We start from the raw sequence: 26,151 nt of genomic DNA, 5'->3' as shown, positions 1-26,151 counted from the left end.
ATTTCCCCTTTGTGCCTATGCAATAAATCTACATTTAAGCTTCCTAGCTTGTGGGTTTATCTTTTTAAACTTCTCAGCAACAAATTCATGTGATCCTAACTGATCTACATATTCATTTACCATGGGCTCATACAACTGAAAATATTTTGCCAGTTTTATTGTGCTTATCATTTCAAATTGCAATTTTGTTCCTTTTCTTGTACTTTTAAGCCTTGAATTCCATTAAAATGTTTAAATATTAAAATTTTATACTGCACTTAAAGAAATTCTGTTTCAAATTCCATATGTTGATTAGCCTAATGAAGATTCTTTATCACTGAAAGTCCTTGTGTTATTATAAGGATTTTAGTGCTATTTGACAGTATTTTCACTTTATCTAGAGAAAAATGTTGATGCAAATAAAATCAACCTTTAATAAATATGTTCTTGGAATTACAAAGTAAAAATGTTTTTGATCGGTTTGATTGATCTTGATTAAAAAAAAACAGCCACAAAAACAAAAATAATCAGCAGAAAAAAGTGATAGCACTAACATTTTCAACCGTGTTGAACAGGCATCATCAAGCTAAATACCCTGCAGCTGCTAGAACCCCTCCTCCTCTTTCTTATGTCACCTCCCCTGTTCACATGTGTACCACAATCCCCTGTTGTTTTAGCAGCTGTGGGGTCATTTAGCTTGATGATGTTCATTCAACACAGATGAATAAATTAGTGCTCTATCACCTTTTTTCTGCTGGTTATTTTGGTTTTTGTGGCTGTTTTTTTTATGAAGTTTACCAAGTTGTGAGTGGTTGTGTTTGACTGATCTTCAAACATTATGTTCTATTTTTTTTACCTTTACACCTTGAGTTCTATTATTCTATGTCCTTTTATTAAAAATTTATACAAATGAAGATGATCAGTCAAACTGATCAAAAACATATTTATTTTAATAAATATGTTGCTGGAATTATAAAAACATTAATTTTATTTACTTCTATAAAGTCAATCCGCACAGCAGGGTATATAACCAAAATAATTGACTTATGTGAACCTTTAACTGCTGCGTAATACAAATTCTCACTTATAAATCAAATGTTTTCGTAACCCCTTCCGGGTTCTTCCTCAGGAAAAATCAAGCTGGATCTTCTAAATGAATTCAAACATAAAAACTTTGATGTCGATCAAACGAGACTGACGAAGATTGAGGAATCCAACATCATCACATGTCTAGGTCCAAAAAACGTACCCTGGATTGGCTGTGTTGTTCTATGTCCAGGCATAACCCAAATGGATTATCATTCATCGAGTCGACAAATTGCGTTAGATTGGGTGTCGTTCTCCAAAAAATATCATCATCATCCATGTATCTTTTGTATAGGATGTGTTGTATGAAGTTTGGAAGGGTCCTGCTTTCCAGTTGTCTTACAACTAATTCACATAGATCCCAGATACCAGACTGCCCATGGGGACTCCTCTAATTTGTGTTTATACAACCCCATCAAATTGGAACACAGAACTAACACTAGATGGGTCAATGCCAATATTTGTTGGTGTAGTACAGTATTGTCTATTCTTGTGAAGAGGAAGTCCCTAAGAGAAGAGAAATAGGGTGGCAGTTCTATAGAGGGGTATAATTACCTGAAATCCAAGACCGTAATGCAAGTAGGCAAAGTGATTTTCTTAAGTTGTTCAATTAACTTCTCTGGATTGATGATGATATAAAAGTTCCCCTCAAGATGCGCAGTAAGGATATTATGTACAGCTCTTTCTAATTTACGCGTGGGAGCTTTAGCTTTATCAACTACTGGGCGTAATTGTTGCCCTTGTTTGTGAGTTTTAGCAAAGGTGAACAATTTAGGAACAACGAGAGTATTCATTACCACGTTGTCCATATTTAATTTGCTAGACAATTTTGTATTGGAAAACCATTTGACTCTTGCATGTAGCTTATCTATCCAGTTGCTTTCAACCTCTGTTCAATGAGTTACATTGAGATATTCTTACAGACTTTTTTTTTTTATAAGTTTCATGTTTCATGAGAACCAATAGCTTTGTTTTGTCTGCCCTGACTAACGTAATCTTGTTCTGGCATATCCACTTAGCTGTGCATTTAATGTTTTCTCTAAACTGTAGAACTTCCAGTGAGTCCCTGAACTTTTTTATTTTGAAAGTGACTAACCCTCTTAATATTCTTTTTGTATATCTGATAGACCTAGTAACAGGATTTCTAACTCAGGTAAGTAAGATCTCATAGTACTCTTAATTGGAGGAGTAGGGGCAAATGCTGGTCCAAATTGCAGGATTTCTTTGGCAAATCCAGGAACTTGTATGTTGTCCCACACGATAAACAGACATTGACGTTGGTCACAGCTTTTTGGTATTTGATAACAGAGAATCCACTGCAGTTTTTTGCTGTAATGTTTTTTCATGTTGGATCTAAGTCTATCCTGCATGTTGATAATTTTAGCATTTTCTATCTCTAAGATCCGGGGGTTTCTTTGGAATAAAGAATTCTCTATGTCTATTAGTTTCTTCAAGTTAGAATATACTGACTTCCTGGTCTTCCTTATGGCTCTGTTCATGCATAACCACTTGACTTTATTAAGAATAGACTGGTTTCCGGGTGGAAGTCAGATGCGAAATATTGACATAGGGAATGCTCGACTCTTCTTGCATGTAATTAAAAAGTCCATCCTAGCTCTAGCCCTAGTTAGGCTCATCACGATCTGACGATACTGATTAGTCAGCGTCAGCATCACTATATAATATAAAGTCATTTTAGAACATTGTTTTACAATGCACGTGGACCATTAGTTTAGAACATTTTTAAACACTCCACGTGAACGGATACATTAAAAAATCCGGTTATTCGAATTTTACATCATTCAATCAAGTCCAAAGTTTTTATGTTCAAATTCATTTAGAAGATCCAGCTCATTTTTTCCTGGGGATAAACCTGGAAGAGGTTAAGAAAACGTTTGATTTCTAAGTGAGAATTCATATTACGCAGCAGTTAAAGGTTTATGTAAGTCAATTATTTTGCTTATTTACTTCTGTGTTTAAGTAGTCAGTTTGAAAGTAGATGAAAATTATGAAACAGTGTGGATAATCTTCCATTTATAACTTGCAATTACCAACTCATTAAATAGTTTTTCTTCTTTTTTCATTAATAAGCTGACACTTTTTGGTGCTTTCTGTGCTTTCTGTTTTCTATATTTGCAGCATTATCTGTTACAAGATTTTGTTAAAAAAAACAACTTTTAATACATATATTATTAATAATTACAAAGCTGTAAATAGTTTAATTTTGAGGGTAGAAACAATTTTTATATGAAATTATAAATGCTAATAACGAGTAAAATCTTCATGAAGTCAGACTCCCTAGATTTATGACACATGACCCCTTTATCTGTCCACTATCTGTGCCGTCTATTTATAACCACCAAAATTTAACAGCAACAATTCCTTTTATACACAAGCTACTGCCCTAAATTTCATTTCTTAATCATTACCTGTAATCTAAATTATCCTGTAATCTGTTACAAAGTTGTCCCTTAAGGGACAATTTAATAAATTTATAACTTTGTAACAGATTACAGGATTCATTGATGAATAATAAATAAATAACAGTGTTTTACTTTCCAGTTTGTTATGTATATAACATGGGAACATATTGGAATTGTGTCAAATTTGACCTTCCTGAGTTTTTTGCAAATCTTCACATTTTGAGACCTCCTGAATCAAAAAATGGCAACAAAAAAATCTCCGTGTTGGCATTTATTTTATTTAATATCTTGGGATGGGGTAATGATTAAGAAATGAAATTTAGGGCAGTAGCTTGTGTATAAAAGGAATTGATGCTGTTAAATTTTGGTGGTTATAAATTTATGCCCCTCTTAAAACTTGAACTTGGCTCTTATTTAATAAACTTTCCAAATTTTATATATTATTAACTTAAAAAAAATTGAAAAATGATTGTTGTTTTAAATTATGTTTATCATTTTTTGCACTTGGTTTTCACTTTTAGGTTAGTTTATTAACACCTGCCCTCAAATTGATGGTGTAAAGTTTAATTGTGAGAGATTCAATTCTTCAATTCAATTCTATTCTATTCTTATGCCTGCATCTATGACAACTTTTGGCTCTTCCTAAGGTTAGTACATCTGAGACTCATTAGTTATTTCTGAGTTTGCCCCCCTTTCTGTTGGATAAAGTTGTTTATCAATCAAAAAATAGTAAAGAGAAAGAACTAGTAACAAAACTACTTTAGTGAGGCAAGAATTGCAGAAATTTTTGGAATTCACAGAAAAAGAATGTTTAATTGAAAATTTGTTATAAATATATTTCATACAACTAAAAGATTCTGTCATGGGTTTTTGGATCAGGGAAGATCTAAAAGTTTGTTATAATGAGATTTCATTACAAACAAATCTCATCAATCACCATCTATGTTTCTTACTATATAAAAACTAAATTAATTATCTAAATTAATATTTAAACTTAAGAAATAAAACATACCAAATGATCTGACAAAACTTGAACTTGGCAATATTTCTTGTAATGTATTTCCATCTGATTTAAATAAAATAAATAACTATTAAAATTTAATTTTCTAGATACTAGAATTAAAATTGATTACAATAAATATAATTAAATTCTTTAGACTGTTCTAATTTAAAAATTTAAATAATTCTAAATCATACACCGTATTTACTCACATATAAGACGAGGTTTTTGTTCATTTTTCATTGTATCAAAAACTAAGGTCAACCTATATACTCGAGCAAAGGATTCTTTGCATTTCTGAAATAATTTTTGTGTACCGTGTGTTCACATTTTTTACCAGTTGCTCACCCTCTGGTGTTTAAAAACAAAAGTATTTTATCTGGGTCGTTTCAATCATTCTTGTGTATTGTCAGGAGTGAAGACGAATAGCAATAGGAAAAGCAAAGCTTTTGAATTGATTCCAAAATCACATGGGAGCCTGATATAAGTTTTAATCCATATCCATGTGAAAACAGATGATTATTCGGAAATCAGAATTCGGAGAAACTCATAAGGGTAATCAATGGAGAGTGGATTCGACTGTTAAGAATTGGCAAAAAAGGATCCTAATTGTTCAACTTTACATGAACAAATTATGTTGTCGATTTTACAAGATTTTTCCTTAAAGTTTAAAATGCCTGTAATTTTTGCAGGATTGTGTGCGCATTTACGTGCATTTGCCATTTTATTTGAGATTAGACGAAATAAAATTAAATTGTATTAATAAATCTAATTTTCTTTATTTTGATTTTTAAAGTCACATCATCCTATATGCAAGATCATCTTATATTTGAGTAAATACTATATATACAAGGTAGCATCAAAAAGTTCCTGGAATTATCCTGGGTCAGTCAATTAAAGGCAATGAAAAAGGGAACAAAGCATTAGCTAAGACATATGTTATATGATTACATGTCTTAGCTAACTAAAAACGTGTCAAGAATATAGAAATGTGTTCCAACAAATCTGTACTTGCTACAATGAAGACAATAGTTACCATTCACTGAAGGTCATGTTAGTGAGACATTGTGAAACAGTCTGGCAAAAATGTCTGTGGAAGAACAACATGCAAATATCAAATTTTGTGTGTTATTGAGGAAAAAACCCTCTGAGACCTTGAAAATGCTTCAGGACACCTATGTTGAATCTGCCATGAAGCATTCTCAACTTTATGACTGACAAAAACACTTCCAAGGAGAACAGATCACCGATGATTCGTAAAATGGTTGTCCATCAACGTCTGAAAAAAGTTTGTATTGGTTGTATGCGAGATCATGAGATCAGACAGTCAGGAGTTATTTGAGCAGATTGCCAAGACAGTGAGAATTTCAGTTGACAGTTGCTATTTCATCCTGTGATCACAACTGAACATGCAGTGTTTGCCAACACACAGTGCCATGAATACTCACAGTGGACCTCTTCCCCTGGCTGAAAGATGCCATCAAAGGATGCCACTTCAAAAATGCAGATCAGGTTACACAGAGTGCAATGTCTGTGTTGCAGGCACTGTTGTGAAATGGCTTCCAAGAATGTTCTCAGAAGCTATACCTTTATTGGCAAAGTATGCAGTTGTCAAAGAACAATACTTTGAGGAACATGTTACTTAATTTGTTAATTGTACACATACTTTTGAGTAATAAACCAATTCCGGGAATTTTTTGAAGGTACTGTGTGTGTGTGTGTGTGTGTGTGTGTGTGTGAATTGATGCATGAGGTTTCCTGCTGCAGTGTTCTACAAAGTACAGGAATAAAAATGTGTGACCACACTATTTAGTAGCTATGTGTATTTAGTCAAATTATGCAGTCTCAGTTTGTTGTGTCATGTCATTGAATAACAATAGGTTAAATACTAATTCATCTGTGTCTTCCTAATAAAGCAGCAATCAGTAATTACATTTTTAATGTTGGAAAGTTGCATGCATATTGAAATTACAGACATTTATTTATTTATTGTGATTTCTGCATCAAAACTACTCCATGTGATTTTTGCAGTCCTCCAGATTTCCAGAGTTGTTACAAAGGTTACAGGTGATGGTCTAATGCTGCAAGGTTAGGTAAATATGGTGGGCAAAGTAAAACATCCCTGCCACATTCCAATCATTTTTTCATATTTTCAAAACATTTATGGTGTCACAATGGTGATTCACAATGAATTAGTCAACAAGAAGAATCCTGACTAATTCTGGGTATTTCTCAAATATTACTGTCAGTCAGTCAGTTCAGTTAGGAACAGTACTTATCAGAATGGATTTATTGGTTTATGGGGGAAAAGCACACAGTATACAATTCCCTCCCAGTCCGACCACACAAAGATCGTGACCTTTCTTGGAAAAAAAAAATCAGCCTTTGGAGTGGTTAACAGTAGTTTAGTTTGTTTCCTGCATGATCATTAACATTGTTAGATGATCCATTTTTCACCTATTTCAAAAATGAATAATTTTTGTTTTGTTTCAGAACTGAATTACAGACAGAAATCAAATCCAATAAGTTCTTTTTAGCCAAATTGTGTGAAATCACTGATTCACATAATCAAACTCTTAAATGATCAAATACACTACTATTTGATGAGTTCACTATTTCTGCTATTTTCTGTATTGTGTTAAAGGTTATTTCCAATTAAAGTTTAAATCTGGTTATCTTCATTGATGCCAACTCTTCGAGTGTAGAGTATCTTCTAGGTTAAAAACACTATCTTTGAATTTAGCAAGCCACTTACTTCCAACAGCACATATTTCATTTGTCGCTCGTATGGGTTTTTGCCTTTCTGGAAACAGGAAAACATCAAATGTCAATAATGCATCTTGTTTGTTTCCATTTAAACAAAGATGCACATTGAATGTAATTTGAAAAGTCCTAATAAACATTTTTGTAACATATGCATCTCAATGTCATATTTCATTATATGCACAGATGTCATACATTTAATAGCTATAACATCCTCCAGTGTGTTCAATTGTCATTCACTGAAAATTGCAATAAATTTTCAGGCTAACCCAATATATCACTAAAAATGCTTTCCAATCTGCTGAAGAACTTGTGTGTGTGAGCAAGATCAGACACCAACATTATCAAGTTCTTCAGCTTTGTCATGTATAATACAATGTCGCTCATAGTACTCTCTCTTTCAAAACCTTTTATTTCCAGTAAAAATAATATTTACTTGCTTGAACAAACGTTTTCGTATCTCTATTGAGAACTGCTTCGGGTTCGTTTGAACTAAGTGGCAGTTAATATTTGAACTCTGGGCATTCTAATATTAGAACATTATTGAACCTGAAGCAGTTCTCGACAAGAGATTTGAAAATGTTTGTTCAAGCAAGTAATTATTATTATTGTTACTGGAAATAAAAAGTTTTGAAAGAGATTCTTAAGTACTGGAATTTGTAACTGTGAATATTTTCACTCATAGTACATTTCATGAATATGAAATATAAGATATCTTAAGTTCCAGGTAACTACATAAAATTGGAAAGCTGCTACATCATATTTTATAAGACATTCATGACTATAACAATTATAAAAGCAATTTAACATCTTACCTGAATTTTCTTGACGTACATTTTTCTTCTTCTTCTTCTGCATCTTTTCCTCTGGTGTATTTTTTACTTCAGAATGTACACCTTCAAATAAACCCAAATAATATGTAATTTAAATATGCAAATTAAGAAATTAATAAAGTAATTGCAATTAAATAAATATAATTTTATTCAAATTTACTGATTATTTATTACTACAGTTTTCCACAAATAAGAGCATGCTGTGATATAAAAATTGTTTGAATATTGGAATGCCCAAAGTTCAAATATTAACTGCCACTTAGTTCAAACATTTGAATTATTTGATGCAAATTAATTTGGCTATTTATGTCCTACTCCATTATATAGGTCCACTTCTGCATATTAATATTTTATCTCGGAATTTTCTGAATAAGACGTCAATATTGTTGAGGATCCTTCTGATACCTATATTGCCATGCATATGATATACTGTTATCATCTTTATAGTTTATACAGTTCCTTGCTCTGCTGGTTTTGTATTGTGGGGTTCGGGGCCATTAAGTATGTTATTAAGTATGTTTTAAATAGAGTCCTGCCACCAGGTGTTTTACCGGACACACCACCAATTGAGACGAAGTAAATGACTAAGGCACGAGGGTAAGAGTCACTCTGAAGTCCAGAAATGAGCCTCTCAGGAGGAAGAATGCAGAGTCAGATATAATCAATTAAAGGAAATTTATTAGCCAAAAAAAAAAAAAAAACAAAAAAATGAAGTTCAGAACAAAGTTATCAAATCTGATTTTTGGAAATTTGCCTATCTTTATCTATAAAACATGGGGGTACCTAACGGGGGGGTATTCAAACTATGTGACTCACAACATACCAGGTAAACAAGATGTCTTCTCTTGTCTGTTCAGACCGTCTGTCATTCTCTTGATCCTGTTTCACTCTCTCTCTATGTCTTTCTCTTTCTGTCTCTCTGGTTCTCCCCTGTCCTGGTTCAGTCTGACCGTCTCTGGTCTACTCTCTTGCCTGCTCTCACTTACTGCTCTGATTAGGTTGGAGCTCTCCTTTGTAAACACTTTCAGCATGAAAAAGTTTGTCATCGGTGATCATAAATTGGCGGTTTGTCATCGGATGGTAATTTATTGGCGGTGTCATCATTGTAGCTGAGATGATTGTATTTTGTTGTTTGGTAATAACATCAAACTTTTGCAGAGTCATCATTGAGTTGATGTGACTCATCTTTGTGGATTCAGTATCGGTGCCGATGGAAGATAGTGTGTGAAAATCGAGCTCCTAAGTCTATCGCGTTTTCGCTGGGATATCTTGTTTTTGTTCTGGTATTTTGTGTTTGTTTGGTAAGAACTATCAGAGAGGATCCTGCTGACACTAATTTTGGCAGGGTGGACCTAGAATTTTCGGAAATACGGGAATGTAAAGTCAACGCAACTTCGAACCGATTTTCCGGAACTCTCCTGATCGTTTTTCCGGAAGTGTGAACGGCGGACGCTCGACCATCAATAAGTGAGTGAATCTCCCAAATTTGGTCACTTTTGGTTCACCCGTTCTCCTACGGTGGTACTTCTTGTGTGCAGCACTCAACGGCCCGCATAGGGCTTCTGAAACTTTAATCGGGAAATTTGGGTACATCGACGGATAGCGGACCCTCTCATCGTCGCAGTGTCAAATTCTCACGCCCCTAGCCTAATTTGAATTTAAATGGCGGCAAGTTTAAAACTGAAGAGATATCTCCACTGAACTGTTGAAGTCATTGCCAACGGTCTCTGGACTGACGTTGAAGCTGACGTCATCGCTCTTGAAAGTACTCTGATTGTAAAACGTTTTGAAACTACTCTAGGACAATACTGTATGTTATTGACTTATGCTTTGCCATCTGTTTAATTTATTGTAACTAGTTTTTAATTAGTTTTAAGTTTCTATCTTTCTTTTCTCTCTGCATTGTCAGGCACTGTCCTGGGGGTGCAGAGTTGTTGGTACAAGGCTACCTCTGTTCAATACCATCTTCAGCTTTGGGGCTATAGGTACTCAATATACACACTGGGGTTTATACACTTAGTTATCGGTTTATTCACTATAAACGTTTGTTCTCTTGTTGTTCTGGCAATGGTGATATAGTTTTTATTGTGAAATGACAACAAAGCAACTGTCTGCACCCTCGACCATGGAAGAATACAAAGGAGTGGTACTGGAAAAGTTCTTGGAGGAGTCTCGTAAGATTGTGGAAGAAACCAAACAATACATTAATGTTAATAAGGAAGGTAAGCTGTCCACAAGGGCAAATAAAGCGCTCATTATAAAGCAGCTCACTAGGGTGATTAACCTAGCAGAAACAACGATACTGGACATCTTGCCCACTCAAAAGTCCGACAAAGACCAGTCTCCAAGGATGTCAATAGAGGATATTGTAAGCACATTTCGGGCATTTGAAAATAGAAACTCAGAATCTCTAAGGGAAATTAAGGAAGAAATTTGGGATGTAAAAAAGACGGTACAAGATCAGATAATCACCAAGGAAATAGAAAAGGAGCTTAGGCAAGACCTTGCAGATACGATGGGAAAGAATAGTGAGAATATCACTGCAGCAGTCTCTAATATAATTCATAAATTAGGTAACTTAGAAGACAAAGTAATACAGCGGACACCTCCTGCCCCTCTTTACAGCTCCGTTGTTAGAACGGGGGGAAAGACTAGGGAATGCCAAGTAGCTCCAAAACCCAATGCCCCACGCGAAGTTCTGCCGGTCTACAGTAGAAATAAGGATGACTGTAATAGTGACTCAACCCGCAGGATTATGCAGGATAAGATAAGGCCTTCAGATCTAAATATTGGAGTGGAAAGAGTACGTAGGATAGGAGGTGGTGGTGTGGCAGTGGAGTTGAGCGGCAAGGGAGATGCCGCTATCTTAGAAAAATGTATTGAGGCTAATATCCCCGAATTAACAGCACATGCTCCAAAAAGGAGGTGGCCACACGTGGTTTTATTCTCGATACACAAGGATATTGACAGGGAGAGTCTCCCGTACCAAATATATGCCCAAAATCAGATTCTACAGGAAAAGTATACCCAAGAAGAGTTTGAAAGGCAATTAAAAATCAAATTTCACATGGGTAAGAAAGACTCTACCTTCAAAAACTGGACAGCAGAAGTTTCCCCTTCCGTTAGGAAAACACTGATAGACCTGGGAAAAGTGAATCTAAACTGGTCACGCTGCAGGATTGCGGACTTTTGTCCGGTCCTGCAGTGCTTTAGATGCTGCCAGTATGGACACACAACAAAGGAGTGTGCCCAATCCACAACTATTTGCAGCCAATGCAGAGGGGATCACCTGTTCCGGGAATGCCCCAAAAAGAAGGAAGAGCCTATTTGTTGCAACTGCAAAGCTGCAAAAATCAAAGATAGCAACCATAACGCCCGAAATACCAAATGCCCGATCTTCCAACGTATTAAAAATAACCTCCTATCTCGAACTGAATATGGCCTTGAACTTTGAAAGCAAGATTAGGATTCTGCAAAGCAATACCCAGAGGAGCATTTCGGCCACCTCTCTGATTAGAAAACAATTACAAAAATATGACTTGGTGTTGATGCAGGAACCGTACTGTCGGGCTAATGTTCCTGCGTGTTTACCTACTAACTGCCCAATCCTGCAGGGCACTAACCAGTACCCGTGGGCAGTCACTTTGGTGCCCAACACAAATCTTCCAATCATGCATCATACTAAACTCAGTGATGAATATGTCATCATCACAGAACTCTCAGTCAATGATAAAAGGATCGTCATTCTGAACGTGTATTTTCCAGGGGAAACAGATGACGCTGGCTTTTTGGAGAAACTCCAACACATAATAGACTTGTTTCATGACGCCTACATCGTGCTGGCAGGCGACTTTAACGCCCATTCCCCTGCTTGGGGAGGGGATCGCTTAGATAGCAGAGGAAGAACACTTGAGGAATTCTTTCACCAAAATGACCTCCTCGTTTTAAATAACCCGCTCTCTCCCCCTACTTTCTGCTCCAGCAGGGGAGACTCTTGGATTGACCTGGCAATCTGCAGCTCGGGGTTATATACTAGAGCCACAAATTGGAGAGTGCTGGAGGAGGATTCACTCAGTGATCACGCTTACGTCTCGTTTGACTTAGAAGGAAACAGGAACAATGATGTTTGGAAATCTAAAAACAGATATATAGTCGCAAAGGCTGACTGGACACAGATGAAAACCTACTTGGAAGAGAACTTAATACAAGATTACGACGACAATCAGTGCTCAGCAACTAAACAAATTGACCACAACATTGAAATAATTACAACGGCCTGCGAAAAGTACATTCCAAAAGGGTCGATTAGTAAAAGAAGTGTCCCCTGGTGGACTAGGGAAATCGGTGAATTGCGCCGAAAGACTAGACAACTAAGGAACATCTTCCAGAAATGTCGTAATAATAATACCAGGGCACAGCACAAGGAGGCCTACCTCGCCTGTCAGCGTATCTACAAGAAGACCATTAAGGCTGAAAAACTTCGCAGCTGGCGGGACTTCTGCACAAGAACCTCGAGCAATCCATGGGGCTACCTTACCAAAATGTGCTCCAACAAACTGCGGAGAACAAAGATCCTGACGGATCTGCAAGAAGGTAGACAGCTCCCATCACTGTTACAAGCAATGACTTTGCAACTCCACTCTTACTGTCCGGATGATGACCCCTTGACTGACACTGATTGGCAGCGGCATCTCCGTTCTGACTTAAATAAATTAAATGATACTGAAGATACACCATTGTTTACTGTAGAGGAAATTCACTGGGCAATTACCACTCTCGGACGGCGCAAAGCGCCGGGTATTGATGATATAACCTCTGAAATCGTAATCGAATTGTGGAACACCATCCCACACCATCTAAAAAATCTTTATAATACCTGCCTCAAACGTGGCACATTTCCGAGAGCATGGAAGAGGGCACGGGTAATTCCAGTCCCGAAGCCTGGATCGATTAACCGACACTAGACCAATCTCACTACTGCCGATTATGGGGAAAATCCTCGAAAAATTAATCACCAAGCGCCTTAACTGGCACATAGAATATCACAAAAAATTAAACGACTCGCAATACGGATTTAGACCGCAAAAATCGGCAGAAGATGCCATAGAAAATGCCATTAACAAAATTCAGCATCTTTTACAAGACAGCAAGTATGTCCTAGGGGTCAGCCTGGACATATCAAAAGCTTTTGATAGTGCCTGGTGGCCCCTAGTGACACACCAGCTTCGCCAAATTGACTGTCCGAAGAACCTGCTGAGTCTCATCATTAACTACTTTAAGGAAAGAGAGGCCATATACCAGTGTGGGCCACAAGCTGTTTCAAAGAGCATAACCAAAGGGTGCCCACAGGGGTCGGTGTGCGGACCACTCCTGTGGAATGTTATGTTCAATGCATTCTTGGAAAATAACTTTGGTCAAACGCATAGTATTGCGTACGCAGACGATGTGTTCTTGATATTAGAGGGTAGATCGAGAGCAGTCTTGGAGGATAAGGGAAACAGAATGCTTCAGAGCATCTATGAGTGGGGCGAGAAGCACAAGCTTAAATTCAACACACAGAAAACGAAAGCCATTGTGTTTAACAGGCTTAAAAAGAGTAACCTCTACCGGAGACCGCCCCACTTGAAAATGAACGGCAGCACCATCAAGGTGGAACGCACTCTAAAATATCTAGGTGCTATTATTGACTTTAGGCTAGCTTGGGATAGCCATATAGAATATATTACTGGGAAAACAGGACTTATATGTCAGGCATTTGCTCAAGTCGCCAAACGGAACTGGGGCCTCAATTCCAAGGCCATGTCGGTTATCTATGATGGCATTTATGTACCAATTACAACCTATGCGTGCGGCACATGGGGGTGGGCTGTCACCAAGGTTCACCCCAGACGTAAACTATACTCCTCACAGAGACGTGCTCTTCTGTTGATCTCAAGAGCTTACCGCACGACCAGCAACATCTGTCTACAGGTTCTGTGCAAAAAACCGCCTATCGATCTTGTTATTACTCAGAAGCAACGTTACTGTAAATTGAAGTGGGGAGGTAATATACAGACTGAAACCGAAAACATAGACAACAAAGATATTGAATGGCCATCACCTTTCGGCAATACCCTTCCACCTTTTGAATCCTATCTGGTCACCCATGACAGTACTTCTAGTGCGGACCTAAAAGTTTACACAGATGGGTCATGTCATGACAATGGCGTGGGAAGTAGCTACGTCGTATACGATGAAGATAATGAAGTATACCACCAAAAGTTCCGTCTGCACTGCAAGTGCACTATTTTTCAAGCAGAGATGTGGGCTATCAGCAAAGCAGTGGAGCATATCAGCACTAATTATAACAATATGCATGTCTCTATCTTCACCGACTCACTATCTGCCCTGAACCTCTTAACTAGCAGAAACCAACATCCAACTGCAGAAAAAATCAGAAGGGATTTACATGCTTCCAGTTGCACTTTTGACATTAACTGGATCAGAGCACACCAGGGTGAGCGGGGAAATGAGAGAGCGGATACTCTGGCCAAGGAGGCTGCCACGGACAAATCCCTCTCCATTTCGTATTGCAAACTGAGTCAACGCACACTCCGCAACTTTCTGCGTAAAGAGACTCTTACTCTCTGGCAGCAAAGCTGGGACCAACATGAAGATCATATAACTCACACCTTTATTCCTAACCTCGAGACATTCCTGCAAAATAGTTGATACACCCCCAACTACTATAATTCTCAAGTATTCACAAATCACAGAAGGTATGCTGCTTATCTGGTCAGGTTTGCCCACGGCACATCACCACTGTGCCCGACTTGCAACGTTGGGGATGGTGCTCTACACTACCTAAATGACTGCATGATATTGGATCAGCATAGACTCGAGTTACAGCTTTTACTTCGGGAGCAGGGTGTGGGGTGGCCCTGCGATCCGGCTGACTTCTGGAGGACACGGGAAATTTTCCAGGCTTTCGACAACCTGGCTAGAAAGATTAGCCAAATCACACATAACCTCACTTTCCGCTAGGGGTACCGCGAGTGTTCTGTCTTTTTGTGCTGTCCCTATGCGCTGGCACTGTAAGAGCAAAGGCATGCTCGCACAGCCAGCTGGGTTCCTTACTCCTGTTTGTTGGTACGGTTTTACCGACATGCGCAAAGTTTGTCGCGCGGTTAACTGTTAATTTACTCTCAATTCTTTCATTTGTGTCTGTGAAAATTTATATATCAGCATACCTGTAAATTTACCTGCCTTTATTCCCGGTAGTGCCCAAAGCGGAACAGGGACATGTACTAAAATTGGTACTTAATAAACTTAAAATGAATGAATGAATGAATGAATGACTCATCTTTGTTTTGTGACAGTTCTCATCATTATTCATTGATTGCTTTGACTAAATTCTTCGTTTGATGTGTAAACATTGTAGAAGTCCGAAAGGGGGAAGTACAATGTTTCCCATTTTTATGTTTTTAATCCTTTATATATTAGTTTAATTACTTAATTGCTTCTTCCTCTTTTCCTTGGCATGTTGCGAGATTTGGATAATAAACCATTTTATTCTAATTTGTTTATTTAAATCATTTTAAGTCGATATTAAAATTTGGAGAAGGGGGAGTCCCTAGATTGGTAAAATAGGCGAATTTCCTCTTACAACTTCGGTTGTTGTTCAAGATACAGTTAAAGTTCTAACAAAGTTCACACGAATACATAATTAGCAAAAAAAGTAAAAATAAGTGATTAAGCAAAAATTATTACAAATGTCGTAAATAGTAGTTCACAAATGCTAACATCAAAGTATTTTTGGAGGGGGGAAATAGTGGTCTTCACAGTATATTTCTAGTTTTTCCAATTCCCTTATGCTGTATAAACTATAAAGAAAACAACACTATATCATAAGCATGGCAACATAGCCTACATATCAGAAGGATCCTCAACAATATTGATGTCTTATTCAGAGAATTCCAGGATAAAATATTAATATGCAGAAGGTGGACCTATATAATGGAGCAGACATAAATAGCCAAATTAATTTGCATCAAATAATTCGAACATTAAAAATTGTTTGTTTTAATGTTTTTGAAACACAGCTTATTCAACATACCTGATATATACATTTACCTTATTCTCAATCAAAAGGAGCTAGGAATGTTAAATTGCAATATAACAGATTATTTATAAATGATAAGATATTTGCATGTAATTATAAACATGAAGTTTTTCAGACAGATGGAAAACAGTCTTTTTTTTAGTAATATAGTTTATAATGATAAACGACGCGATGACAAAGTACTGTACAAGGATGACAAATATAAAGTCCAACACTCAGATAATGATAACATAAAACTTCAATTTTATATCATCACAGGTTTAAATAATAAATATTTGTTCTTGCTCAAAACCTTCAAAAAAATTTTTATGCTATATAAAAATATTCCAACAGTTGGAATCTGGCATTTCTACAATATTGGTAATTATAATAAAAAAATAATTTCATTTAGGATTAGACTTTCTAAATCAAAGGATAAAAGTTACATTAAATTATCATAAAACAATAGAACAAAGCATGGAAAAATTTCTTTTACAAATATTTTTAATATTTAATATTTTTAAAATTTCTTTTACAAATATTCTTTTACAAAGCATGGAAAAATTTCTTTTACAAATATTTTTAAACTGAAAGTAAGAAAAATGTAGAAAGGAATCAAAATTAAATATATTTTCTAATATATGACAAAAATAAGAACACTGTGAAATCACTAATCTATAAAATGGCATGTAAATATATGAAGGGTACCATAAATTTCTTTGAGGTACTTTTAAGCAGAGCCAATTAGATTTTTTAAAATTAAATAAGACACTTTACAACCAATAACCAGTGCAAAGTACAAATAAGCAATAAATTACAAATGTTTTCTTAAGAAGAGTTTTAATAAAGAAGAAACTAAATTTTTGGAAATATTACAGATATTTAAAACAGCAGAAAGAGTGCATTAATATAAGAGATGCAGACATGTTATCAAATGCTTGGAAAGCTTTTTATGATAATCCAAAGGAAAAATGTTTATTATAATAACAAGCCTAGAGAAAGATTATTATAACAACAATTCAGCTGAATGATGGATTAATATATAATTTAATTGTAACGATGGTGGACTTCACACCGATCACTGAATAGGCAAGAGACGAGAAAATTAACATTCAGGCGTTTTTACCGCTGCACTAAAATCCATGCAACACATCCACGCTTGATTTGCCTGTTATGTGGGTCAACTTATATAACAGATTAAGACAATACCTCTAGCTCCACGTCTCAGTATTTTATAGCGCATGCGCTACATCACCACGTGCGCATGTTTAAATTTCTTCTTGCTCAGTTCCATCATTGGTCTTGTTCCAAAGTTCTAAAGCGGTTTGTTCATTTCAAAAATATTTTTTGGTTCGAAAAAGGATTTTAACCGTTATTATCTACCTGACGAAGACGAAAATAGTTTCATCAAAAGTACTATGTACCAATATCGCTAGTAATTATAGCGATATTGATACATAGTTTAACGCCTGAATGTTAATTTTCTCGTCTCTTGCCTAATATATAATTACAGTATGTAGAATATATTTGTTGTAAAGTTTAATTTGATAATTTTAAATTGGGTAAATTTCAAAAATAATTTAAATTTTGAATTGAATTTGAATGTAGAAAACTGTGATGGACATGAAATCACTCTCTTCTGACATTAGTCTTATGACTGTCTCAAAATCTCATTTGATTGAAAGCTATCAAATATCAATTCTAAAAGTGTTACGAACAAAGCATATAAGAAGATTGATCTTTGCCAGAAAAGAATAAGCATTTTCACAATTATACCGTAGTATTAAAACAACTTTTATGTGCACGGATTATTATTTTATGGACAATTTATGTAAAACAATTAATTCTTCAACTGAGATGTGGTCGAAATTATATTCTGACATATAATAGTAGACTAATAATAAAGTCTGACAAAATGTGTAGTAATTATTGCATGCAAACGTATGAAACTTGGAAACATATTTTTCCATTGTGTGAAATTTGAAGTAGGAAAAACTATTTGATGAGATTTAAATCCTAGAAAGATAATTAATTTACTGTTTTCCAAAAATTGATTACTACTGTGTATTTTATTTTGTATTATCTTGTACTAAGTTATTATATTAATTTATTAAATATTACTAACTTCACTTTTAAATTACAGTTTAACCCCCTTGTAACAAACTAAGGTTCATGCAAAAAAGACCTACCGTATTAGCCCGAATATAACGCGACTCCGAATTTAACGCGACTCCGAAATTTTTATAAAGATATTTAGAAAAAAATAATACTCATAAAAGTATTCAAAGAAAGTAAAATTCAATCAGATAAGCATTTATTTAGGTAATTATAGCTAATAATTTTATTGACATGAGTTTAACTTGTATTAAGTAATGTAAAACAAAATTAATATTAACGTAAGTAGCAACAAAAAACGAAAATGTTCATTCAGAATCAGAACTGTTTTCAGAATGAGAACTCATTGACGTCACATTGGTATCATCAGTATTTTCATTCTTGCTTTCAGTCTCCCACAAAATGTCATCTTCCGTCCCATTTAAATCATTGGAAATGCAGCATTTCTTGAAACCTTTAACTATCGATTCAGGTTCGATCTTCTGCCAGGCAGTGGCAATCCATTCTCCTAAAAGAGAGACTGAGGGTTTTTTTTTATTTTTCCTGAAGGTGTCAATGATTGATTGCCCGATAATAGCCAATTGTTGTATTCTTTTCGAAAATTCTCTTTAAATGCTTTATTAACCACCATATCCAAGATTTGAAACTGAGAAGTCATACCACCCGGTATTATTACAAGATCGGAATCCAATGCCTCAATTTTTTCCTTAACACTTGTTGTAAGGTGGTCTCGAAATGCATCAAGGACTAGCATGGAGAGAAAGTTTCTCAGAAAACCTGGCCAGTTCCCCCATATCACATTCAACCAGTCTAATACCAACTCCTCTATCATCTAACCTTTTTCTTGGACCTGAAAAACAATTCCTGGACACAGCTTTTCTTTGGGCATTGTTTTACGTTTCAATATAATGTAAGGTTGAAGCTTTTGTCCGTCAGCAGTAACAGCAAGCATAACAGTAATTCTGGAGTTTTCATAACCAGCTGACTTCATTGCCAGCTGACTTCATTAACAGCCAGCATTAACCAGCTGACTTCATGAAAAAATGCAGACCATTTTTTCACCTTTCTTACTTACCGTAAGGTCGGAAGGCATGACAAAATAGACTGGTGTTTGGTCCGCATTTCCCATATTTCCAAGACTGTAGTTGTGCTTTTTGCGTAATGATATAACATGGCGCTGATAAGCCAACAATTTTTCATTAAAGTCGTCAGGAAGTTTTTGCACGAGAGTTGTCCACCGTCGTAGTGATAAACCGTTCTTTTTCATCATTCTTCTACACCAACCCATACTTGCCTTAAAGTCCTTTCTAGGAATGTTTAAATTAACAGCCTCTTCTAACGCTTTAAATCTTATGACTTCACGGGATATTGGACACCCTTCATTTTGCTTTTCTATTACGAATTTTAACACTCGCTGCTCAACTTCATTAAACCTTCCTTTTTAGGTCCACTAAAAGATTTTCTTGAAGAATTTGCATTCTTATATTTCCTTGAATCTTTTCTTCATAGGCGAAGCTCTCAAGTTGTTCGTTCTTTCTGCCTCGTTTGCAACCATAATTTTAAAATTCATATCGTAGGTTCTCCTGGTACCTTTATTTATTTGACTCTTTGATGAGCCTTTTTTCTTAACACTACCTTTATTACTCACACTCATTTTTTATGGGCAATAAAGAAAATAGTAAAGTAACCATCGCTAGTCACTAGAGCAAAAAACAAATGAAACAAAACAGTCGCGCGAGACGTTAACGAGTGGAGACATAGCCTTACTATAGTAGCGCTATGCAAACAAAAGCGCAGGCCTACTAACTAGATTACATGGTTGTTTTGAAGTGATCGGTCGAGCCAGGAATTGGTCGGACGTTCAGTCGCGTTTCAACCTCTGTAGGAAAATGTCCTTGTTTATATTACATTCCATTACTTGAACCCCGAATTTAGCGTGAGTCGATTTTTTAACGAAAAATAAATGGACGAAAAATATCGTGTTATATTCGGGCTAATACGGTATTATTATTATTACTTTAAAATAATTCCATTTATTTACTATTCTTCTAATAAACTTTGAAAATAAAAAATTCCGTTTGATCAAAAAAAAAATAAATAAATAAAATTTATACAAATTTCTCTTAATCATACCTTTTGTTATACTTGATAAATCTTGGTCAACACATACAGCTTCAATAGACGATTGCATTATATTACACTGAGATCTGATGTGTCCATACTGAAAATTAAATGGAATACAATAATTATTATTTTCAAAACAGTCATATTCACAGATACCAAAAAAAACACATTTCAATAAATGTGACTGAAAATAATTACAAGAATGCTCGGCAATTACACTTCTTCACAAATCTTAAATTTAAAAATTATTTCCTTTTGTTAAATGTTTAAAACAACCTCTGTGCTACTAGAAATAAACAGAAACAGATAGTCATAAAACCTTTAAAATCAGCAAAAAACAATTTAATTATAAATATTTCTGGTCATTTTTAAAGACCATTCTCAAGTTGAATACAAATTCAAACTTATGTTAGCAAAAAAAAACAATGGATAATTTTCCTTTAAAATGCCAGTTAATTTAAATTAAAACTTAAAATAAAATTACATATAAATACATCAATAAATAAAAAAAATAAAATTAGATACATGGCCAAATGGTGAAAAGTAAACATAAATAAAACTAAAAAAAATAAAATACAATATAAATAATAAAACAAATATATAAGGTTAGCATGTCATAGACATATGGAAAAGTCACTACTGGTTATGCCAAGTCCAACTCCCTTCCATGCCACAGAGAGGATATTGATCTTTTTATAATTGATGGAATGATTCTGTCACACACTCGTAAATGTATAGAACCTCCATGTAACGTATGTGGTGTCTATTTCTGATACTTCAAATAATACTTTACTGGTAACATGTTAAAATTATCAAAGTATTAGAAATAGACATCATATACATTATGCAGAGGCTCTACAGTTTTACAATTATGTGCAACAGGGTCATCCATCAATTATAAAAATATAAAAATATCAACATACACATTACAGGATGGAAGGTCTGCTTTGTTTTGAATTTGGCATAACCAGAAGTGACTTCTCCATACATTATGGGATGCTAACCTTATACAATGTTTACTTGTTTTTGTATATGTTTTATTATTTATATTGTTTTTATTATTATTTTTAGTTTTATTTATGTTTATTTTTCATCATTTATCCATGTATCTAATTTTATTTTTTCATTATTTATCTATGTATTTATATGTAATTTTATTTTAATTTTAATCAACTGGCATTCCATATTTGGAAAATTATCCACTATATTCTTTTCACTAAGTATGAATTTGTATTCTACCTGAGGAAGGTCTTTAAAATATTCATAACTGAAACCCGATTTCTTGCTGTTTTAAGAATGTCTAAATTTCCATATTTGCAGTAAAGAGAAACAGTCCACAGGAAATTTAAAATTGTAAAAGGATATGAGGAAAGATAAGAAAACAAAAATATCCCAAAATCAGCACACTTCAAGAGAAAATATAACTTCAAATAGTTAACTAACTTCTATAATCATTTTATGCTTCTAAGGAATATTTATTTATATCTTCACAAATCTTTTCAATCTAATTTCTATAGATCACTGTCAGGTGTAATATCATACTCAAACTTTTTTAAGTGGAACATTTCACAACAATGTTTCAACACACACAATTTAAACACAAATTTAAGATAACAAATACAAAAAATGTAAAATGAAATAAATAAATAATAGCAAGTAGAGCTCACTGTGTGCAGCATTACCAAATATTTTGAAGAAAAATATTTGGTAATGCCGCACACAGTGAGCTCTACTTCCTATTACTATTACTTGGCGTGAGTAGCATACTATACTATGTTAGAAATAAATAATATATAAAAAGTAGCAACCAAAATAAATAAATTAATAATACTAACATTAATTAATATAACATATCAATAATAAATAAACAATGTGTATTGTACAGGGTTGAAACAAAAGTTGATTAGAGTATTTACATAATTGCTCGTCATCTGTCATGCTTATCAAGTTTTAACTTGTTTAGGTGGGCATTATGTATATTTGCATATTTAATACACAAGTCTAATTACAGTTATTTTTTAAAATTCTGTTATCTTTCAAGAAAAAAAAACATTAAAATGGAAGATAAGAAGGTGCATTTTCAACATCTCAGGCTCTATTATTTCAGAAAAGGAAAAAATGCACAAAAACTCAAAAGAAGATATACGCTGTATATGGGGCAGATGCAGTTACTGATTGAACATGCCAGAAATGGTTTGCAAAAGTTAAGGAGAGCAATTTTTCTCTGAAGATGCACCTCAGTCAGGACAGCTCTCAACCATAAAAGATGAGTCCATAATGGCTTTAATCCAAAATGATCTGCATAGAACAACATGAGAGATAGCAGATACCTTAAAAATATCTCAAACATTTGTCGTCAGACATTTGGCTAACCTTAGATACACTTCCCATTATGATGTTTGAATTCCCCTTCAGTTAAGTGAACAAAACCTTATTCAGCATGGTGTTTGTGATTCACTTTTAAAATGCAATGCTGCTGATCCATTTTTAAAGCGATTAATAACAGGTGATGAAAAATGAGTTCTTTACAACAATATTCAACATGAGATCTTGGAGTAAGCCAGATGATCTGCTAGTGCCACAACCTAAATCTGATTTGCATCCCATAAAAGTAATGATTTCAGTTTGGTGGGATTGGAAAGGAGTTCTTTATGAGCTTTTACCCAACAATCAAACAATTAATTCCAGTAAATATTGTCTCCAAATTGATGAACTGAAGGCTGCAGTGCATCAAAAATGCCTAAAACTTGCAAATCGATGGGGAGTGGTACTCTATCGTGACAATGCATGGCCACATATCACTGAAGTGTGCCAAAAACTTCGAGACTAACTGGGATGTTTTGAGTCACCCTGCATATTTTCTCCTGATATTGCTCTGTGGCTGTCGGCCATACATTTTTGTTAATTATTATATTTTAGGCTTAGTATTTCCTTTGTTTTTCGCCTTCACTGTTCTACAACTTTCTTTCCCTAATCCCTTTTCCCTCGGGTGGGATCACCAGTTCTTAGAAATAACATCAAGAAACAAAAGGAGCAACGAGACCAAAGAGATTTGAAAGCGCAGGAAGGGCAGTTGTGGTCTGGAGTTCATCAAGTGAGGAAGGAGAGGGGTCATACTCCTGATATCACAAAGACAGATCATAGGTAATGGGATCTTGTGAAGAGAGTTGGAGAAGGGTCATATTCCTGATCATTTAGAGACAGGGTCCTATAAAAGTGGAGTTGGAGAGGAAAGACTGATGAGTGAGGTCAGATTGTGTGGAGCTCCAAATCCTAAACAAAGATTGAGGGCTAAGGGCTATTGTGACTAAACTCGAAGCTCTCCCTTTAAAGGTTCTTAGTAAGAGACTAAGAGGATACCCCAGCAAATGTATACTAAGGAGAAAAAAAGAAATTAAGAAGAATAGCAGAAATCAGACAAATACCACAGGACAGTGACCCATCCGAGACCACATGGCTGAAAGTTCCTGGGTATTTCTTTCTTCGTCTACTCCAATCCTTAACCATATATCTTTCTTCCCTTCCTTAGTTTGTAAGTAGACTAAGTTATAATTTTAAGTATTCCAGCGTGGATTTTTGTCGCAACTCAATCACTCCAATTGTTGAAGAGAAAACATCCGATTATTGTATGTGTATGTGTGTATATATATGTATATATATATATATATATATATATATATACACATACAATAATCACAAATCACAACAATGTTTCAATATATGTATGGATCAAGTGCCTGTAAGTTGAAATCACTAAAATGAGAACCAGTTCAAAGCAAATAAAACTAGTTTTTGATATATACATATTTCTGATTTGTGCTTCTTTTTATGTTTTCCTGTTTGCAGAACTACATAAGATTTGCTACGAACATTCACAGCTCAGACTATAATCTTTTTTGTTCATTTAAGAATAATTTAAATGGAATAGAATTTCAATCCTTAGACAGTATCAAAAAATCACATTGATAGTATCTTCAATCAGAAACCCATTCAATTCCACACAGATGGAATTATGAAACTACTCATCAGATGGCATAAGCAGCTGCTTATGCTGCTTATGCCATCTGATAGGTAGTTTCACAGTAATTTTACTTTTAAGACTTAATTTTTCATTAAATCCATCAAAAACTTTTGAAGAAAATATTATGCACATTTTACAAATTGTAAATTTGTGTTGTATGGCAAAACCATTTCAAAGTTAACACAAATAAAACATTCAGAAAGAGTCAAATCAAAACTTTGTTGGACCACCTTTGGCCTGAATTACATGAAGTAGTCAACTTTGCATACTGTTAATTTATAAATGATATCCTGCCCAATTTCTGACCAAACCTTAAATAATTCCTCTTTGTATTGGGTTGTTTGGAAAGTTCATAGCGATTTTTAAGAGAAATAAAAGAAATTGTTTTAATACTAAAAATATACTTTTATTCCATTATGTATGCGCCATTGTTTTTAATGACGTGTTGCCATCTATGGGGCAGCTTCATGATACCCTCTTTGTAGAACTTTCCAGTTTTTTCCGCGAAAAACTGATTCCACGTGGTTTTTGCAAGCTTCCAAAGTATCAAAGTTTTTATCATGAAGGGAATTTTGTAGAGAACGAAACAAATGGTAGTCCGACGGGGCAAGGTCGGGTGAGTAAGGGGGGTGGGGTAAAACATCCCAGCCTAGTTCCAATAATTTTTGGCGTGTTCGTAAAGACGTGTGAGGTCTGGCATTATCTTGGTGAAACACAATGCCTTTTCTATTGGCCAGTTCCGGACGTCTTTCTTTAATTGCCATGTTCAGCTTATCCAATTGGGAACAATACTTATCAGAATCAATTGTTTGATTCTGTGGAAGCAGCTCATAGTACAGGATTCCTTTCCAATCCCACCAGACAGTGAGCATGACCTTCTTTGGATGAAGACCGGCCTTTGGAGTTTTTAATGGTGATTCATTTTTCTTACCCCACGATCGTTTTCGGCTGATGTTGTTATAAATGATCCACTTTTCATCACCTGTCACTAAACGCTTCAGAAAAGTGTCATTTTCATTTCGTCTTTCAAGAGAATCACAAATGGAGATGCGATCCAGTAAGTTTTTTTCCGTTAAGTCGTGAGGTATCCAAATGTCATAACGATTCACGTATCTGAGCTTCTTTAGATGTTGAAATACAGTACTGTTTGATGACTTCACTATGTCTGCAATCTCTCGAGTTGTGTAATGAGGGTTTTCATCCAATAATGCTTTGATCTGGTCCTCTTCGATAACAGGAGGTCTTCCCGAGCGAGGAGCATCTTCAAGACTGAAATTACCCATTTTAAATTTTGCAAACCACTTTCGAACAGTTGATTCTGATACAGCACTCCCACCATAAACATCACATATCTTTTTTGCTGTTTGTACAGCATTTTTGCGTTTACGAAAAAAGAAAAGAAACAAGTGTCGATAATGCACGTTGTTCGCATCCATTTTTGCAATGAGCCAAATTAAACGCTATTTGAATAATCTTAACGGTTTTTTTGTAACGGACGCATCTCAAGGTCATTTATCGTAATATTCATTGGTTTGTACAATTCTAATCATTTTTGCGTCAATCGGTGTCTCAACTGTCGGCTATCAAAAATCGCTACGAACTTTCTGAACAACCCAATACAATGATAAAGATTTTCTATGGCTAGAAGGAATACAGTGGTCTAATTTGTCCCACAGATATTCTATTAAATTTAAGTCTGGTGGCTGCAGTGGTCATTCAAGAACTTT

The 26,151-nt window shown here is 35.0% G+C and overlaps 1 protein-coding gene across 7 annotated transcripts in view; it reads right to left on the bottom strand.

Annotated features, from left to right (window-relative positions):
• The window catches only part of LOC136982586 (uro-adherence factor A-like), a 114,364-nt gene that overhangs the window by 33,400 nt on the left and 54,813 nt on the right, over positions 1-26,151 (bottom strand). For all 7 annotated transcript variants that reach the window (XM_067279112.1, XM_067279113.1, XM_067279114.1 and 4 more), the window contains 3 exons: positions 20,413-20,500; positions 8,067-8,147; positions 4,501-4,554 (listed from right to left, as the gene is read on the bottom strand). In XM_067279112.1, coding sequence (XP_067135213.1) covers positions 4,501-4,554; positions 8,067-8,147; positions 20,413-20,500 — 223 coding nt within the window. The remainder of the gene's footprint in view (positions 1-4,500; positions 4,555-8,066; positions 8,148-20,412; positions 20,501-26,151) is intronic.

Source organism: Centruroides vittatus, unplaced genomic scaffold (genome assembly GCF_030686945.1).
Source record: "Centruroides vittatus isolate TY-2023 unplaced genomic scaffold, ASM3068694v2 contig_854, whole genome shotgun sequence".
Lineage (NCBI taxonomy): Eukaryota > Metazoa > Arthropoda > Arachnida > Scorpiones > Buthidae > Centruroides > Centruroides vittatus.
Note: the sequence above shows the minus strand (reverse complement) of the source record. Positions and strands in the feature narration are given on the sequence as shown.